Source organism: Myotis daubentonii, chromosome 10, assembly GCF_963259705.1.
Source record: "Myotis daubentonii chromosome 10, mMyoDau2.1, whole genome shotgun sequence".
Taxonomy (NCBI): Eukaryota; Metazoa; Chordata; class Mammalia; order Chiroptera; family Vespertilionidae; genus Myotis; species Myotis daubentonii.
Genome location: NC_081849.1, coordinates 77,615,398 through 77,635,313, shown reverse-complemented (window position 1 = coordinate 77,635,313; position 19,916 = coordinate 77,615,398). Strand labels below are relative to the sequence as shown.

Below are 19,916 nucleotides of genomic sequence, written 5' to 3'. Positions count from 1 at the left end.
CTGAGGCCTTAGGGAGTGGTCAGTATGCAGTGGGACCTGGGGCTCCATCTAGGTTGGTTGTGTGCCCCCAAACTCAAAATCAGGGGTTATTTCTGGGACAGGCGGGTTCTCCCATGGGGGAGGAGCTGAGTTCAGAGGCCTCGCAGGCCATTGCCCTCCGTGAGGGGCTCATGCAATAGGCTGGGGAAGTTCCTTTCCGAGGGAGAGTCCGAGTCCATCCAATTCCAAGCCGATGGTCAGGTGTGGCGTTAGCCATCACTGATCCTGTTTCTATCCTTCCTTCTCAGATTCCCCCCGTTCCTGTACAACCTAATGATTTAATTTCCTACTTTATTTCTGCCTATGCAGTTCTTAGAATACTCCCCACCCCCACATACAGTTCTGCATCCACACTTTCTCTGTTTGGCCAAGGCGGATCCTCTTACACAGAAAACTGGTGGTGTCCTAAAGGAACCAGCTTCAGTTATACATCAGGAGGCCAGAGCCTCTAGATGTTGCTGGTGGGCACAGTGAAAAGTTTATTTTATGCATGTTAAATCCTGCATACAAAACAACATATATGGTCATATGGCTTTCATTAGCTCCCAATTTTGCACATTTTATTCAACTTATGGTGAGGACCCAGCTTATGCTTCAGCTATACTCCAAACTACCCTTCTGCACCATCCTTGTCTGAGATTCCTTCCTCCTGTGTTATTTCCGACTTGCTAACACCCCCCCCCCAAAGAAAATCCCAACCAACTTAACCCCTAGACGAGGAATGTTTGTTTCTTTTCATTAATCTCTTGTTATGTTTGTAACAATTTAGAAATCATAAGATTTCAAGATTTGATAAAGAAGGATAATATATGAGATTTTTTTGGGGGGGTGGGGGAAGGGGTATTCTAAAGACTGGGAAGGATACTTATAATGTTTACCTGCAGAGAATGACTATTTCCAAAGTTCTTGGTGATACATGATTTATGAAGCAGGCATTCAATTTCATGATGTAAAATAATAGGGTTGACAGGGCAGGGAGACCATCATCATATAAGTGTACATATTTTCTTTTTTTTTTTCCCAATGGAATATCTTATTTAAAAAAGTAAAGTTAGAATCCTTATAAAGGGTACTGTGAATTTTCTTGCCTGTAAGAAACAATAAAATACTTTGTAAATAGAGGTAACTTCATGAAGTAACAGATGTTTTATGTGAAGACATAAAACTGAACCTGAATATAATGAGAAGTGTGTGTGTGTGTGTGTGTGTGTGTGTGCAAATAGTAAAAGAAAAGTTGGAAGTTGATACTCAGTGAGATATAACTGCTTGATTCCAGTAGTTTTCTTTAAGGTAATCTAGTCAGCCAGAGGTTTCCTGCCTTAGGGATCACCCAAAAGCAGCTAAGAAAAGACTTTCCATTAGATAATGATTATGAAATATGCCTCACACTGGAAAAACTAGTCATCTGCTGATGTCATGCAATTCTAACCAATCCCAAACAATCCCAGCCCTCCTGTTTGAGTAGTACCAATGTGTGAATGTACAAGTAAGTAGTACAGTATAAAAGTTCACAGAGCCAATACCATGAAGAGGAACTCAGACAGCTCTAACCACATGATACAAGAGGCTGCTGGTGAAAGAGAGAGCACCGGAAAGGTAATGCTTTTTAACTCTTACTTGTGAGCTGCTTACACATTCATAGTCAGGATGGTTAGAAGGAATTTTACAACTGCCTGGCACTTCATGCACGTTATGGTTTTGTACCTTCTTGTATTATTCAGGCAGGTTGACACAGCTTTTAATAGGACAGCATGCAAATAGATTATGTGTTTATACAACCTATTCAGCACATGTACAGGGAGACACATGCCAAAGAGAAAGCTATTTGTTCAGAGTTACATTCACAAGCAGCAAATGTAGGGGACACACACATCCCCGCAGAGAGAATCCTGATGCTGACAAATTGCACTGAATCTAAATGCTACTATTAGGACTCGTGCCGATTGGAGTCATTCAACTTTTAGTTCTATTTCAGACTTGCTTGTAAAACTTAATTGGACTACAAAAGGCTTTGGATACTGTATCTGCAATGCCAAATAGCTAGATTCTATTAAGTATTATATGGCAAAGGTATTTTATTTAACAATTATAATGCAAATGTTCCCTTCCCCATTTTTTGTCACCACCCCTCACTAAAAAATTAGGCTGTTTAGGGAATGCTGACAGTCTTAACCATATGAGCAGAGTAACTGACGTTCCTGGAGGTGAAACTCCAATGGTCATACAGGGCTCGTAACACAGAAAGTCTTGCAAGTAATTGTTTTTGGAAAGGGGGGCAGTGCATGCAATTCAGGAAACCGTCGTTACTTGTGCAAACTGTCATTGTAACTTAGTGCCCAACTTTCTCACCCTCCTCCCCTGCCCTCCAATCTCAGGCATATAGTAATGGCATTTATTAACTTTCTCCTCCCCTTTCCCAAATTGTCATGCTTGACGGTAATGCTCTGAACACGCTAGGTGTCAGATATAAGCTGACTGTATCTACAGAAACGGAGAGGGCTTATGTGTGGGAAAGAAACCCAGAGGGAAGGAAAGCTTTAACAGATGGACCTCTTAAAGATACTTCTGCAAGATAAAAGCATTAAGACAGAAAATGAAAAAAGGGGCTGCGGCGGGGGCAGGGCGGAGAATAAAAAAACAACAACCACCTCAGAGAGGCATTGTTTAAAAATTCACATTTTTCTTTGACTGTGAACACTGAAACCCATGATGATTTCATCTGCGCTGCTCCTTTGAGAGAAAAGGAGGCAGCCCAGGGGCCAGTCCATGACCACACTGGTCCAGGATGGGGAGGGGGTGGAGGGGCTGCAAAAAACCCCACATGACAGAGAAAAGCACTTGCCAATGTATCTTAGAGATTTTTCCCCCCATAGGACCAGTAATTCAAGTTGTAAGAGCGTACTATTTGTGTGACATAATGTGGGAAAGGCCAAGTGAATTGTGCATTTTCTCTATGAAGTCAGGGCAAGCGGTGGTGGGCTGCAGTGAGTGTGTGTGTGTGTGTGTGTGTGTGTGTGTGTGTGTGTGTGCAGGGCAGCAGGGGGTGGCTGCTGAGGAGAGAGAGGGGAAAGTGCTTCAGATGACAGGAGCACAGAAAACGCTGCCTGCCTGCCTGCCTGCCTGCCTGCCTGCGGATCTGCAAAGTGGCCCGCGGCATTCTGCAGTTGGGAAAAGTAGAGTGTATTATATGACCCCAAACAAAAGTTCTGTGGCGCTCGCTCCTGTCAGATCGCCTGCCAGTGTTGATGATCCTGAGCGTTTAACTCTGAATGAATGGGGAACCGGGAAGATCTCTGGGATTCCCTCAAGCTGGAACTCTTGGCTGGCCCTGTGCCCCGTCGTCCCCTGCCCCCCTTCCCGACCGTCCCTACCTGGCCCCTGACCTCCGGCACCCTGAGCCCCCTCTCCAGGCCCGTGAGCTGTGCGTCCAGGGCTGTGGCTAGGAGAGTGCAGGGCGGTGGGGGCAGCCTGGGCAATGAAGTCATCCCTGCTGATTGAGACAGTGCCTTTACTTGGGGCATTTTTTTCCTCTCCAAAAGAGGAAGAAGGTGAAGCAGGGGGACTGGGCAGAGACAAAAACAACAGTAGAACAAAATTAGGAGAATGTCTTTCCGAAGGGAAAGTGGAACTCCCGAGAATGGAGATATTTGAAGAGAGGTGTGTGTGAGGGAGCCGTGAGCAGCAGGGAAGCAGCCTGTCAGAAAACGGGCTTTCCCTCCCCTTCTAATCACAGCCTCTACTCACAACTCCCTCCCTCTCCCATTCACTCACTCACTTAGGGCCAATCGTTCCCTCTCTCCCTCTCTCCTCTCTCCTTCTCTCTCTCCCTCCTTCCCTCCCTCCCTCTCTCTCCCTCTCCCCTCTTCTCTCCCTCTCTCTTCTGTCCCCTTCTCTCCGCTCTCCCTGTCTCTCCCTCCCCCCCATCCTCTCTGTCTCTTTCTCCCCCCCACCCTGTCTCTCCCTCCCTCTCTCCCTCCCTCCCTCCCTTTTTTTCTCTCTCCCTCCCTCTCTCCCTCCCTCCCTCCCTCCTTCTCTTACTCGGAGACAGTCAGAACTGTCCTCCCTGACAGCCACAAACCTACAGCACTGACTGCATTCAGAGAGGGAACCTGCAAAGAAAACTTCACAGAAAACTTTTTGTTCTCGTTCCAGAGAATTTGCTGAAGAGGAGAAGGAAAAAACCCAACCCAAACCAAACCAAACAAAAAACCTGTGCGTGAGGGGGGAGGAAAAGCAGGGCCTTTAAAAAGGCAACCACAACAACTTTTGCTGCCAGGATGCCCTTGCTTTGGCTGCGAGGATTTCTGTTGGCGAGCTGCTGGATTATAGTGAAGAGTTCCCCTGCCCCGGGATCCGAGGGGCACAGTGCGGACCCTGCCTGCCCGTCCTGTGCACTGACCACCCTGCCCAAGGATGTACCCAGCGCTCAGCCGGAGATGGTGGAGGCCGTCAAAAAGCACATTTTAAACATGCTGCACTTGAAGAAGAGACCCGAGGTCACCCAGCCGGTGCCCAAGGCGGCGCTTCTGAATGCGATCAAAAAGCTCCATGTGGGCAAAGTGGGGGAGAACGGGTACGTGGAGATAGAGGATGACATCGGCAGGAGGGCAGAAATGAATGAACTGATGGAGCAGACCTCAGAGATCATCACGTTCGCGGAATCAGGTGGGTGCTGGCGCTGGGGCTGGGGCTGGGGGGGGGGTGTATTTCCCTCACAGTCCTGGGAGCAACTTCTTTCCCCTCCAGCTGTACTCTGCCTGGGAGGGTCATTAGTTATTAGGTGAAGGTGGCAGGCAGGCAGAGGGGGGTGCGTGAGGGGGAGAGGACTTCAGAGAATTGGAATTCAGGAGCCTGGCTGGTGGTGGCTAGCTTACACTTGTTATGTGCATCGGTCACCCGGAGGAAGCCCCCGGGCCAAGCTGGGGCTGGGAGCTGGTCTGGGAGAGGCTCCCTTGCCGGGTCTGGGAAGCCAGGTCTGAGCAGCCTGATGAAAGAAAGCTGGGCAGTCAGGGCGCCGGGGGACTCAGGAGGCTTCCGGACCCCGTCCAAAGTTTGTGTGGGGGCAGGGGCGGGGTGGGGAGTGTGGGATTGGGGTGGTCCGGCACCGATGAAGTCACTGCCTTAAACAAATCTTCCCTTGGAAAGTCCAATCAGGGGCCACCTCCGAGGAGCAGGGCACATCTCTGAGTGACATTCATTTTTACCTTCAGAAAGTCTGTCTATAAGAGCACAGGCGTCTCATTCTAGGCAGCCAAGAGCGGCTTCAGGGGACAGTTGCCATTGCCCCGGCAGTCACTTTTAAAACACTGACTTTTGCTTTCTGAGCTGAGAGAGAGAGAGAGAGAAAAGAGTTTTGTTCTCTGTAAAGTTACTAAGCGCTCTCTGCCAAGGAATGCAACCTTGACAAAGTGCTCTCAGATACGACACTGAACTCTCACTCAATCCTTAAGAGGAAGAACTTTAATAAATAGATTCTAATCTTTGGCTCAGGACCACACTAACCTGTTGCTGAATAGAAAATACCTGTCAAAAGTGGAGGCGGAGATCTGCAGCCAGGCCACTTTTAGTTCTGTGACACGGATCCTTTTGCATGCCTCCCCGCCCATGCATGCCCGGATATGTTCATGCCATGTTACCTACATGGGAAGGCCAGGCTAAGGAAGCATAGCTCTTGGCAAACCTATCTGAAAGGAATGCCATTGTTGTGTTTGGTAGAGCATATGGCCAGGGAAGTATGTGCAGGGGCTCCCAGCATTTCTGTTGGAAAGTTTGCCGCAGCAGTGTAAACATTCAAGGCAACACTCAGAATTTCCAATCCTGAAAACCTGTTGACTCAGATGTTCTGTTTTCAAGAAAACCTTCCAAGACCTGGGTATCCTTTTGGGGGAGCAGGCAGCCTGTTGGTTTCCTGGCTTCGCCCCCTTTGGAGAAGCCCTGGTGTCCTGCAAGCTTCCCGGCAGGGTAGTTTAGCTCTCTCATCAGAGCAACATTCTTTTAAAGGTCTTACTTTTTTCCCCGAAAACTCTTTCTGGATAGAGCTGCGAAGGGCATGATGATTAGGACTTTATTTTTTTGAGGAAAATAAGTCAGGCTGGAGTTTTCACCCAATTTTCTTCAACCTTTCCTGTGGTAAGGTAGGAAAGAGAGTGCTTAATGGCTTTGGGTCCTGTGCAGGGCATGGATTCCAGCAGTCCAGAGGTCTGCTCCCTGCCCTGACGAGAGGGATCCTGTGTGATTTTATATGCCAGTTGCCACACCTGATGGCCTTAATTGCAGCTCCTCCTCAATTGCCTTTACCACATCGTATGGCTAAGTATACCGATGCCTTTGACCACTTTTAACATACACCTGGTGCTAGCAACATGTCCTGCTTTCTCACTGAGCTGACTTGCATAGCAAACCGCTCTCTTGGCATTGGGAGACTGTGCAGTGAAAGAATTTGACCTTTTATATATCTTTTTATTGACTTTGTCTCAGTGCCACTCTTTTTCTAAGTTATATGAAATCTTGTCATTTTTTTAAAACTTTTCTTTTTAGTAAGTGTTTTTCAAATTGAGAGAGAGGAACAGAGATGGAGAGAGAGAGAAACATCAATGTGAGAGAAAAACATTGATCCATTGCCTCCCCTAGGCACCCCACAACCTGGGTGTGTGCCCTGACCTGGAATCGAATCAGTGACCTTTTAGTGCATGGGGTGAAGCGCAACCAACTGAGCCACACCGGCCAGCGCTTAAAACTTTTCTATTAGGTGTTTAGTTAGAAAGAAATTGAACTATTTTTTAAAAAGGTGATCCATTTGACTCACATGTTGACTAAAGTTTAAGGTTAGTAATGGAAAACGACTCCTGGTTGAGTTTACAACTCAATTTTGGGTGAGCTGCTGGATTCTAGACAAGGTTTATTGCACTTGCTTATTTTTCCCATCTGAGAAGTTTCACACACAACTTGTATTAGTATGATTTCACAGATTTGATGATTGCTATATGAACAATCTACTCTCCAAAGAGAGTACCATGTCAGTATTTTGCTGCTATTTTCCTGGGAAAGAAATTTATCATCTGAATGATTGTAGTGAATATATGAAAATGCCTTATTGCTTTTGGAATAATTCAACTTTAATAAAATTCAAAGTATGTCAAGTGCCAAGATTTTTGGAGAATTAGCAAGGGACATTTAGTTTTCTTTCCCTTGTAAACTATTTTGTGCAGCATAGACTCCAGTCAATGAGTGTCACCTGCACGCATGCCTCAGATGCATCCCATCGATGCACCTTTCAACTGCAAGATTCCCCATGCTTAGTTTTCGCTTCTAGTCTCTTTGGTGGTTGAATAAAGCCAAGACATGGCCACAGCAGTTGAAGAACTGCAAAAGTTCAAGTGCTTAGGACTCTTTGAACTGATTCTGTCTCACTGTGCTCAGGTGGAAGGTGCCCCGTGTTTGTAAAACTGATGTGAGTTGTTAAGTGGCTAGGAATCACTCTCAAGCTCTCTGCCATGTATTCCAACCAACAAAAATGACATTATTTTTATTTATGTCACCCAAGATTGCTCTGCCATTCTTTGCATGGCTGGCACAGAATCCTCGGTGTTTACGTTAAGACCTTAAAGGAAACGAAGATGTCAAGCCAACATTCATTACGATTGTCATTGAAACTAAAGTCAGTGGCCTTCCTGACTACTATATCTTAGTATCCTATTTTGATTTGAGACAATAGCTGGTCAGTCAGTGTTTAATGACAATATATTGCTGAGTCTCCATATGCTGCCAAATTTATAGGCTGGTTCTGGTAATTAAGTTAGCAATTGATAGCACTTGTTGAAGAAAGACAAATGAAACCTTAAAAACTGGGAAATGCTGACATAGTCAGGTATGGTTGAAAGCAACACGAATTCTTCCCTTTTGGAGAGTCTAGTGACAGAAGGTGAGTTTGAAATGTACACTTCCCAAACAGGGGTCTAGCACGGCTTCTGGGATGACGGTTTCCCCCACCCCAAGAGAGCTATCTTAAGGTGGAGTTGACTTCCACCATCCTATTCCAGGCTTCTGAACTTTTCTTCGAAAACCCCTCACTGAAGAGTGTTTTCACACACTTTCTTCTCTGAATGATGAGAAATGATGGGCCACAAGAGGGCGCATTCCAAAGACTTTTGCTTCTTACCAGTTAATCTTTTAGGGAAACAAAATTTCACCTCCTGGAAGGCCCAATTCTGCAGCACGCTAATCTTAGTGATTATCAGTTACTGCTTTCTTGCTCTCATCCAGGAAATGTTAGGATTTTATGGGAAGGGAGGAACATGGCTACCTGTAATATATTCAATGAGGCAGAAGGAAAAGGAATGGGAATTCTAGTGGTGCATGTGAACTTTCCCAAGCTCTATGGAAGACAGTGGGATGATAAATTTCCGAAGCAAACAAAACAGTACGTGGAGAAATGTGACCATGAATCATCAGCCATACTGATTTGCTCACACATCTCCCCATAATACAGCTGCCTGGGCTCTTGCAAAAAACGTCTTTCTTGTCCCCTGATTTTGTTGCCTCATTTGCCTGTCTTATCAATGCTTTTCACACACGACAAATGACAAGTGGATGTGAGCAAGGAGGAAAAAGCCTATTTATTTAACGCCTTGTGAGAACATAGTGTGCAGTTTCAGAGGATGTGTTTGTTTCCAAACCGAGAGTGTGGAGAGAATGCTGAAGGAAAGAGGCGACAGAGAACAGAGGTTGGGCCTGTGAAGGAGGTGTATGAGAGCGGGGGTGGAGGTTGTCAGGGGAGAAACTCAGTTTTAACATTCCGAGAACTGGGATTAATACCTTCCCAGGCACTGCTCACGAAAACACCTATTTGTCTTGGCCCTTTTTGCTAAAATATACTTGATTTGCTCTCTGAGTTGTAGTTTAGAATTCTTTATCCTGAACTGGGTCCTAGATCTCACATCCAGAGTAAAAGTTCCCAGGATCTTTGGAAGGAGTTTCTGAAAGTCTCCGAGTTGAGCCTTAACAACTTCTTCTCCTTCTCTTAGGAACCTAAAACCCCTTTCTCTCTAAATATTTAACCATCTTATTTTTCATTTCTATTTAAATTGAAGTGCAGGACTGTGGGTGACCACTGACAATTCCGTAGCATGTCCTTAGCAAATACATTGAGACTGAAAAATCAATCAAGATCATTTATCACCAAACGTGCAGTTTTGCTCCAGACAGGACCCGGGACCGCAGGTGAAAGGAGGCATAACCGCTCTGCCCCCACTGGCTGCTTCTACAGAAACCCCCGGAGGCAGTCCAAATGCAAAGTTAGTGCTTCAGGAAACACACACGCTGTCACTGGTGGCTCTGTATGCTCCCACCAGTGACTATACCACACCTCGGCACAGGGAAACCTTGGTGAAGAATGGGAAATTAAATTAACAGTCATATTTTACAGGGAGGCTCTTCCCCACCAGATGAGTTTAAATCCTCTATAAACAACAAGGCTTTCCACATTAACATTAGACATGGTACCCATAGGTAGAAGGGCATCATACTTTACGCAGGGCCCTGGTGAGGAAAACAAAACAAAAAGGACACACTGAGTGCATTGCTTAATCCATTGGAAATGTTCTAATGCCTCTCCGCCCACAGATTGGAGTTACTGGACTTGGGGGATGAGCAGCATCCTGGTGTGGGGGAAGGGAATAACGAGGGGCTGGGCAGCTTAACCCTTTTATGACGGGGATACTACAATCATTTGAAAAATCCCGAAAGCAGAGGACAGTCTGTTTTCAGGTGTCGTTACTTCCAGCTCCCACAGTCTTTCCTCTTTCTAATCCCGCCCACCGGCAACATTTCGAAGGTGTTCCCTGGAAGATGCACAATTTAGCTCTCCTACCCATTTTTAGGCATTTTTTTTAAAAAATCTCCCGTTGGTATATGTCCACTGAGGTTTAAGTGATGAAATATTATCACCCACATGGATTTGTGTGGGACTTTCTTAGTGAATTACTCAGGCAGAGCAGGCTGTGATGCAAGCCTTGCTCACAAGCCTCAGGGAGGAAAAAATAGCATAGAGGCTGAAAAGGATATTATCAGAGTAGGTGATGAAAGGTTAGCAAAGCCACTAGCGGTATCTTATTAAATAGGTAATAGTGGAGGAACCCAGTATGCGCCTGTAGAAACTAAAATGCTGCACCTGCCCACAAAGCATCATGGGAAGGCTTCCATTTCAGGATTTTACAGCAGGAGATAATTTAAGTCAGTCCTGAAACTGATTAGTAATTGATCCTCAATTAGTAATTGAGCCTTAGGTAACCTTCTATTTTTCAAATTGTTACGCACACAGATTTGAAGAGAGAACCATTCTGAAAACATCACAGCAGTATAGCCATCTCTCTCAGGTAATATACACATAAAGGGAAAAGAATCAAGAAGCTAGTTATATTTTTCACACCTAAGAAATTGGAAGGCTGTAATTCCTTCCTGAAGCCTACAACCTTGACAAATATTAATTTCATCTCAGCTTCCAGCTGTCCCATTCTCCCCACCCCCTTCTGCCATGAAAGCTAAATGTAAAAGAAAAAAAAATGCACTGTTTAATAAGTCAGAACACAATAGAACTTTTAAAATGTACCTGCATGTAAGGTAGATTTTAAGAAGACTTGATTCTCTCTCTTCCCCCTGTTCTCCTGAGCATTATGGCAACAGCATTTTCACGAAATGGGATCTCAGTGTTATTTTATTCCTGACAAAATATCATGCAATATACAAATAGCAGTTCCAGAAATGTACACCAGGAGAAGGAGGCGACAGGCATGTCAATTAGTGAGGGGAAAATCCAAATGTCGGAAATATGGGGGAGAGAGACAGCATGCAGGCAGCGGACGGGATGCAGGGGACCGTCTTCAGCTCAGCTCCTGAAGCCAGGGCGTAAATCAGCGCCGCTTCTCCCCGCAGTGCCAGGGGATGCCACAGTCACTTCTCCGCCAGGACCAGGATGAAAGTCATTTTCTGATGACTCTCTGACCCTAATATAACAGCACCTGACAGATTGAGTCCCCTCTAATGAGTACTCTCTTTGTACAATCCTCTCTCAGGAACACGAAATCATTTGCTTCTGAGTACAGCAGCCTGTGAAGAAGGGGTGGGGCTAGCTCATGCATTAGAAACCCGATCTTGTGAAATGAGAGGCTGTCCTGTAGGCTGCTGCTGGAAGGAAGCAGCCTGGGGCCCTACAAATCCATTTGCATATGCTGCCACTGGCTCATCTCCAAGGAGCCCTCCCTCGACCCCCCTCCCTCTACCTCTCACCCCCCAGTGTCTATACACATCTCTGCACTTTATTCATGGAAAGTCCAAAGTGCGGGTTCAAATTGCCACCTGTCTCTTCTCTTACCTGAGGGCCATCTACCTTCACCCTCAGCCCCTCCAGTCAAGCATGGGTCAGAGCAGAGCAGAACCTGTGGGCATGAGTTATCTGAGACCCAGTGCTCCCATCCTGGGGACAGGTCAGATGCTTCGGTTTCAAACTCGTACCTAGAAACACACACACACACACACACACACACACACACACACACACACACAAAGAAAAAACACAACCATGTCCCTCTGGCTCCTCTATTTTAGCAGCTACGATCTCTCTGTCTTTAGAGTGGCATCCTACCTAGTTGAGGTTTCAGAAGCTGGCCTGCTTAGAGGCAGAAGGGAGAGCAGGAGGGACTCCTTAACATTCTCCAATAGCAGGGCCTGTGGCCTCAGTGGGGAGCCTGCCACTCCTGTGGGCTGGTCTTCAGAGGCTCCGGAGGCTTTGGCAGCCTTTACCTCTGGTCTTGGGAAAGCCCTCCCTACCGCCTCAAAGCCAGCTCTGATGGTCTTCCTAAATGTAAATGACTACGCTCTCTTCCTGGAATCTTGTCTCTGCTTTCTTAAAACAACAAAACAAAACTGAACAACGACAAAAACCCCCACCAATGTTTAGCAAAGGGGAATCCTGGATTCACTTTTTAAAAAAGTCATCATGCTTCGTAAAAAAAGACGGCTTCCCCTCTAACTGCTCCTCGCTCTGGTGATCTGATCATAAACCCAGCTTTCTATTCATTTCAACGTCTGCCAGTGACATGAGGTCAAAGGAGCGCTCCTCACTACTGCCATCAAGGCCAGGGTCCTAGCAGGTTTCTATAGCAATGCCAGAGAACCTTTCCTATGCAGCCCTCCTTGGCTCTGACCTCAGTGAATTTACCACCATCATAATCACTGTGTGCAGAGTGTGTTAAATTAAGAACAGAATCTGCAGTGCACAATGCACAGAAAAGCTGCCTTCTGCTGCAGGGAACTTGAAACTGTGCCTAGAATTTATGGTACCGTAAACATCTCAGGGTGGAGAGTGATAAGTACGGCCGGATTTCCGTTAGCTATAGAAATCCAGGCAGAGGACCCTCCTAGGGAATTGTACGTTCTGAGATGAACTTATTTAAAACTGTTCTCAGGTTTGTACATGGAATGCATGTATGCCAGACAGCTATAAGCAGGTACTTGCCAGAGGGGGTCATGAAAAGAGGGCATGTTTCCTATACTACCCAGTGGTGAAGTGCAAGTGAAGAAAAATATTTCATCAATCAAAAATTCTAGTCTGAACACCTGTGCCTTAGAGTACTGGTTGCCCATGAATAAATAGATAGGTTCTAGTGGAACGAGAAGAAAACAGGTGACTTTCTTATGTTTGAGTTAGGCAGGAACTGAGTGGTTGCAGAATCCAATCACTCCACGAATGTAGGGAATTTCCCTCTGCTAGAGCAGTTGTTATAACTGGTGCTTATTAAGTTGCATGAAAGGAAGGAGACAAAAATGGGGGATTTAGAGGTAGCAGGTAGATCTCTTAATATAAAATACTCAATGCTAAGGATGCTGCCACCCGTTAAAAGAAATAAATGAATTGCCTACTTTCTGCTAAACACTGTGCACCATAGGTAGAACTTCAGACCTGGGTATCCTAGACTAGACTGGCAGGAGATGTTAGGGAAGGCTTCTAGAGTAAGTAGTGTCGTCTCTTCTGCAATCTGCTCTTATTAAGAGCAGCCCCTGAGGGTTGCGTGTTGAGAGGAGTATTCTAGGCAGAGAAAACTGCAGGCATGTGACAGCCCAGAGGTAAAGGGATGCATGGGATGCTCCCAACTTCAAACAAACACAGTGGGCTGGATTGCAGAGCATGGGACACAGAGAGAGCTGAGGACGAGGGCTGAACGCAGAGTGCAGTGTCCTGGGCAGTTCCTGTTTTAGACGGAGGAAAATAGAAACTCAGAAAAGGACTGTAAAGAATGAGTGGCACGATCAGACCCACCCTTGGAAAAGATTACTTTCCCCATTTCACGGAGAAGAGATTGCAGAAGGGCTTGGTTCCCCACTGGAGAGGCAAATTACAGAGCAAGCAGATGCTGTGACCCAGCAAGAAAGAGATGGGAGTGAAGCAGGTTGTGACTAGGGAGGAGGAGGAGGCTATATGCCACACAGACTTCTGGGGCGGGGGGTGGGGTTAAGGGGCTCTTTGCATATTTGTGTGGGAACAATATAGCTACAGCTTGCTAGAGCTTACAGTGTGTTTTTATTTGTGTTATTCCGTTTGATCCTCCCAAACCTATCGGAGAATGGGTCAAATGTCATAGGTGACCCCCACTTGATAGAAGATGAAGCTGAGATTAAGCAATTAATGAACAGATGCAGCCCCCTGCAGCCCCCAGACACACTCAGTTCTAGGCCATGCTCTATCTAGAGCAAGAGTTGAGCAACTTTCCCTGTAAAGGGCCAGAGAATAAACATTTTAGCTTTGTGGGCCAGTCTCTGCTGTAGCTACCGAACTTCATATTAAAGTGCAAAAGTAGGTGCAGACAAACCTATAAAGAAGTAAGCAGAGCCGTGGTCCAATAAAACTTTATTAATTGGCACCGACGTTTACATTTCATATAATGTTCACGTGTCACAAAATACAATGTTTCTTCAATCATTTAAAAGTGTCAAAACCGGTGGGCCTCCATTTGCCTTTGTTGGTCCCTGTTCCAGATGGAGGGTAACAGAGGCCCCGTGGGGGCCTGAAATGAGGGAGTAGCAGAACACACAGGAACTAACCACGTCCCCTCTCTCTCTTGTGCTGTTTCATTCTCAGGCGCTACCAGGAAGACGCTGCACTTTGAGATTTCCAAAGAGGGCAGTGACCTGTCCGTGGTGGAGCGTGCAGAAGTCTGGCTCTTCCTAAAAGTCCCCAAGGCCAACAGGAACAGGACCAAAGTCACGATCCGTCTCTTTCAGCAGCTGAAGCACCCGCAGGGCAGCTTGGACACAGGGGATGAGGCCGAGGCCGTTGGATTAATGGAGGAGAGGAGTGAACTGTTGATATCGGAAAAGGCAGTGGATGCTCGCAAGAGCACCTGGCACATCTTTCCCGTCTCCAGCAGCATCCAGCGGTTGCTGGACCAGGGCAGGAGCTCCCTGGACATTCGGATTGCCTGCGAGCAGTGCCATGAGACTGGTGCCAGCCTCGTGCTCCTGGGCAAGAAGAAGAAGAAAGAAGAGGACGGGGAAGGAAAGAAAAAGGCCGGAGGAGAAGGAGGGGTGGGAGGAGACGAGGAGAAGGAGCAGTCCCATAGACCTTTCCTCATGCTGCAGGCCCGGCAGTCGGAAGACCACCCCCATCGGAGACGGCGGCGGGGCTTGGAGTGCGACGGCAAGGTCAACATCTGCTGTAAGAAACAGTTCTTTGTTAGTTTCAAGGACATTGGCTGGAATGACTGGATCATCGCTCCCTCCGGCTATCATGCCAACTACTGCGAGGGTGAGTGCCCGAGCCATATAGCAGGCACGTCGGGGTCCTCGCTCTCCTTTCATTCAACCGTCATCAACCACTACCGCATGCGGGGGTACAGCCCCTTCTCCAACCTCAAGTCGTGCTGCGTGCCCACCAAGCTGAGGCCCATGTCCATGTTGTACTATGACGACGGGCAAAACATCATCAAGAAGGACATTCAGAACATGATAGTGGAGGAGTGTGGGTGCTCGTAGGGTGCCCAGCCCAGGGGGAATGGGAACAAGAGTTGTCCAGAGAGGACGGTGGCAAAATGAAGAAATGTTTAAGGTTTCTAAGAAAAAACCAGAAAAAATAAGAAATTTTAAAAATAATAACCTAGAAACAAAACCTGAAACAGATAAAGGAAGATGTGGTGGAAACATTCCCTGTCCAGGGCTCAGAGATGAAGCAGTGAAGGAGATGGGAATTGAGAAGGAAAGGCAGAACGGAGTGCCCTTCATTTCTTCTGATATCGAAGTGATATCAGTCGTTTGAACAGGAGGATGGTCCTCTCCTTTTCAGTTCCCTTTCAGGGTGAGCCTGGAAGTCAACTTGTCCAGTCTGCAATAACGTGGGCTGGCACGACCCAAATAGCATCTATAGAAAGCCATGAATTTGAAAGGGCCGGTTACAGGCACTTTCCCACCCAGTTACCCAGGTTGTAAGGTATGTCTGCGTGACCCTCTCTCTGTGTATATCAGTGTGCGTGCACACACGCTACCCCCCCCACACACACATGCACACATGCCACAGACCCCGCACACTCAGACACCCTCCACAGACACACACACACAGGCATTTCTACACACCCACATACATCCACGTCCTGGTAAGAGAACAATAGTGTGCAGGTGGTCACACTTCCTTTTTCTGCAACAAGACAAAATAAAAGCCAACAAAAAAAAATTGAGAACAAGACTAGAAGAGTAAAAGATCAAGGAAAAAAGAATACCAAGTTATATTTCGTTAAGGTGCTTATGACCCTAGAACTATGCAACCTAATAGGTTTGAAACTGTTTACCTGAGAGAGAACAAAAAGAGAGACTTTTTTGTATTGGAAGTAACCTGATTAATTTTTATTTTCTTCAAGGAGAGATACTTGAAAGGAATATGTTTGTCCATGTGTTGGATCCAAACATTTCTATATTTTGTAAATGTTGTGTTTTTTTTTTTTATTGTTTACTATTTGCACTACAATGGTGTTTGACCTGTCCAATCCTTATTTAACAAGTATTTTCTTTGGGTGGGGGTGGGAGGGTTAAAAGCTGCACTTAATGTGAGCTATAAAAGAACTGCTACAGCACACAAAATAGCTATTTTTATTATTATAATTATTATTATTATTTTGTACCTTAAAAATAGACACATACACCAAAGACATTTGTGTGAGCCTTTAAACAGTCTGTCTGTGGTTGGTTATCATTCACCATCAATGAGTCAGGGGTTGAGGTTCAAGGTTGAGTAGGGTTGATTGTGTTCAGGCCTAAAAGACCTGAGAAGTTTGATTTTTGACTCCTTTTATATCCATGAAACAGGACATTTCATACTGGATGTACAGTAGTTGTACACTGTTGGATATCAAGTTTAATCAAATTCATGAAATGCTACATGCTTGTATATGTATATATACATTGCTTGTGCATATGCATATCTGTGTGTATATATACATGTATTACATCATGTCCATACACATTTTAAGCACTTCAGGCTGTCATTTTTTAATGTTTTTAAAGAAATGAATGTTTGTGTGCAAAACACAGTATTTTTAAGAAGGAAAGGTTATAGTTTTTGCTTTTACTCTGAACTAGGTGGGCACATTTCAAAAAATTTGTTGGGAAAAAGCCTGGAAATTCCAGGGAATATTCAGCAAGGCCCTCTTTCAATGTACAGAGATCCAATCCCCTCCTCTCCCTTGTCCCCCATTCCCATCCTACAAGTTATTCCCTGCTGGAAAAACAGGAAACTCCTGTTCATCAAAGCTCTAGGCTGATTTTATTTTTTTGCAGTTTATATTTATTATCTATTGGAATCAATCTTAAATCAGAAGCTTTTCCAGAAAAAATATTTAATTTTTAGTCCAGAATAAAAGAGTTAAGTGCAATTTTTAAAAATGCTTAAGGCCTGATTGTGAGAAATATTTTGGGCTAAGTAATGTCATCACTAGTTAAAAGATAAATAATCTGGGAGAGGGTGTTAAGAGAGTAGAATTAAGGAAGAGAATAGTTAAGAGGAGGCAGGAATGGGAGCAGGAGTAAAAACCCCTAGTATAGCCCAAATTTTTGATGTGTAAGTTGGTATGTATTAATTCAGATGCAAATATCAACGTACATGCTTAAAGCTAAATTCTTACTAGTTTATTCAACAGTATTTAGCTTGCCTAAAACATCTCTAAGTTAGTCATTTATGTGCTTTTAAAAAAAAATACAGAGCCTTATTTTTACTGATTTGTTTGCCAACATTTAAAAATGCTAATAATTGGGGAATATTATAGTCATTGATGTTTTGTATAATATTGAAACCTCAGCCCTATGTCAATTCATAGGTTTTAAAAATAATTAACTGTAGGAAAATAAAATATTAGTGAGAAACAAAATGTTACCAAAGGTGGTTTAGCTGTTGTATTAAGTCAGTGTATGGTAACACTAGGCTGTATGTAGGCAAATCACTTTAATGCCGTTACCTGGCAGATATACTTAGTACACTGTAGACATTTACGATTTCTTTTGCAGGAAACAGCATGTACTGCACAAGAGTGGATTCTAATTATGAGAGGGAGAGCGTGCACAATTGGTGCTTACTTCCTCCCTCTTAGCCACTCACCAGGAAGTCAGTCAGGTGGGGAAGTGGGTGAGGTGAGGAAAGTTTTAAGGAGAGAAGTAGGTGTCCATGTTCACATTTTACAAATTTTCATAAAAAAAAAGTTGAATGTTGAGGGCCTTTTGAACTGCCTCTTATTTGGTACTGGGCCCAAAATAGAGTGGGGAACCAAGTGCTAGTTCATTTGCAATAGCAAAGACGACCAAGGCCATGGATAAAGCAAGAGGTTACAACAACAGTTGACATACATGCCATATCGAATATATATGCCATGTGTTTAAGCCCTTTAAGTCCTCAACATATTGGGGGTGAGGGGAGTTTTGCTTGGTGGCCACAGTAGTTATAAGCAGAGCAAAATGAAATTCCATATGAGAATATTTGAATGGGATGATTTATTTTAAATTAATTAGGTTATCACACACTTTTAAACTTTAACCTATTTCATTAAATTTAAATGGCCTTGAAATAGAAATTGCTAATACCTTTAATAATCTTGGAAGATATGCAGCCTTGTGAACAACCATACTTTTCATGTAGCAGCGTGAGACCAAAAGAAAAAGCTTTTAAATTCTACCGTATTGGGTTTTTCATAGTATGTTTTCCTTGATCTAATCTTAGCATCTCTCCATTCTTTCTCTAGAGCTAATTTCTAGGCTCTTAAAAAATCTACCTACGCCAACTTTAAAAGCTCTGAAAAGCATTTGTCACCAAATATCTTTGAAGAATGGTAACTATTTTGTACATTGTATTGGAACTTTTGCTCTTTTGCTAAAAAGTAAGACAAGTTTCAGCACACTGAGTTGGAATTTTCTTGTCCCTGAAGACCAATCAACTTCTTATTTATTTAAGATTGATTCCACACTCTGTTTTCAAGGAGAGTGCCTGCATTCTCCTCTTATGTAGAGCAAGGGAATTTTTATTTCACCCCCATGGGACTGGACCTTGAGGTGACTCTAAAAAAATAACTAAAATGCCTCAGTTGTACTGAGCTTAGATTCAAATGATCATGTTCACTTGAAAAAAAAAAAATTTCCTGTGGGCCTTTTGGCAACTTCCTTTGCAATGTAAAGAAAAACTTAGTCACCCTGAAAACCTACACAATAAATGAGACTTGTAGATGTGGGCAGAAGGTTTGGGGGTGGACATTGTATGTGTTTAAATTAAACCCTTTGTCACTGAGCTGTTGAATGGGTCAGAGAAAATGAATGCTTAGAAGCTGTTCACATCTTCAAGAACAGAAACAAACCACATGTCTCAGCTATATTATTTATTTTTTATGCATAGAGTGAATCATTTCTTCTGTATTATTTCCAATGGGTTTTACCCTCTATTTAAATGTTTTGAAAAAACAGTGCATTGACAATGGGTTGATATTTTTCTTTAAAAGAAAAATATAATCATGAAAGCCAAGATAACCTGAAGCCTGTTTTGTTTTAAAAGTTTTTATGTTCTGTGGTTGATGTTGTTTGTTTGTTTGTTTTTATTTTGTTTATTTTTTTGACATACTACATGCAGTTCTTTAACCAATGTCTGTTTGGCTAATGTAATTAAAGTTGTTAATTTATATGAGTGCATTTCAACTATGTCAATGGTTTCTTAATATTTATTGTGTAGAAGTACTGGTAATTTTTTATTTACAATATGTTTAAAGAGATAACAGTTTGATATGTTTTCATGTGTTTATAGCAGAAGTTATTTATTTCTATGGCATTCCAGCGGATATTTTGGTGTTTGCAAGGCATGCAGTCAATATTTTGTACAGTTAGTGGACAGTATTCAGCAACGCCTGATAGCTTCTTTGGCCTTATGTTAAATAAAAAGACCTGTTTGGGATTTATTTTTTATTTTATGTCTTATTGGTTTTCCAAGATCAACTTTGCACACATATTGCTACATCCTCTTCTGGGTTATAATTTTGTTTCTACTGTAATTATATGGAAAGAGTATGAGAAACAGATTGAGTGGGAGAGAAAGGACAAAAGCTAGAATGAGAGCTCATATAGAAAAAGAATACATATTGCTATGCAGAGATTTGTAATGGGCTCAGATGCTTGACCAGCAATATTTATATTCATTTTGTTAATTTCCCATTTCTCAAACTGTAGTGGCAAGTAACATGAAATAGAGACTTTCACCCTCCCTCCCTCCCACTCTCTTTTCGCCTCCTCTTTCTCCCTCCTCCCTCCCTTCTCTTATTTCTTCCTCATTTCCTTTCTGGCTAGAAATCTGGAATTATACAACAGAGCAGCTA

At 44.0% G+C, this 19,916-nt stretch overlaps 1 protein-coding gene across 2 annotated transcripts; it reads left to right on the top strand.

The window, feature by feature from the left end:
* The first annotated feature begins 1,493 nt into the window (after positions 1–1,493).
* Positions 1,494–19,502, top strand: INHBA (inhibin subunit beta A). 2 transcript variants are annotated; one of them, XM_059655746.1, is made up of 3 exons: positions 1,494–1,635; positions 4,192–4,704; positions 14,171–19,502. In XM_059655746.1, the coding sequence occupies exons 2-3, from the start codon at positions 4,317–4,319 to the stop codon at positions 15,061–15,063; spliced, it is 1,281 nt and encodes a 426-aa protein (XP_059511729.1). In that variant the 5' UTR covers positions 1,494–1,635; positions 4,192–4,316; the 3' UTR covers positions 15,064–19,502. The 2 variants fall into 2 exon arrangements, with proteins under 2 accessions (XP_059511729.1, XP_059511730.1); XM_059655747.1 differs by lacking the exon at positions 1,494–1,635 and having other exon boundaries at positions 4,058–4,704.
* Positions 19,503–19,916: the final 414 nt, after the last annotated feature.

Excerpts from the sequence above, each read along its gene's own strand:
- INHBA (XM_059655746.1), top strand. The coding sequence starts at position 4,317 with ATGCCCTTGCTTTGGCTGCGAGGATTTCTGTTGGCGAGCTGCTGGATT. Across the intron at positions 4,705-14,170 it reads CATCACGTTCGCGGAATCAG|GCGCTACCAGGAAGACGCTG; the intron begins GTGGGTGCTGGC and ends TTTCATTCTCAG.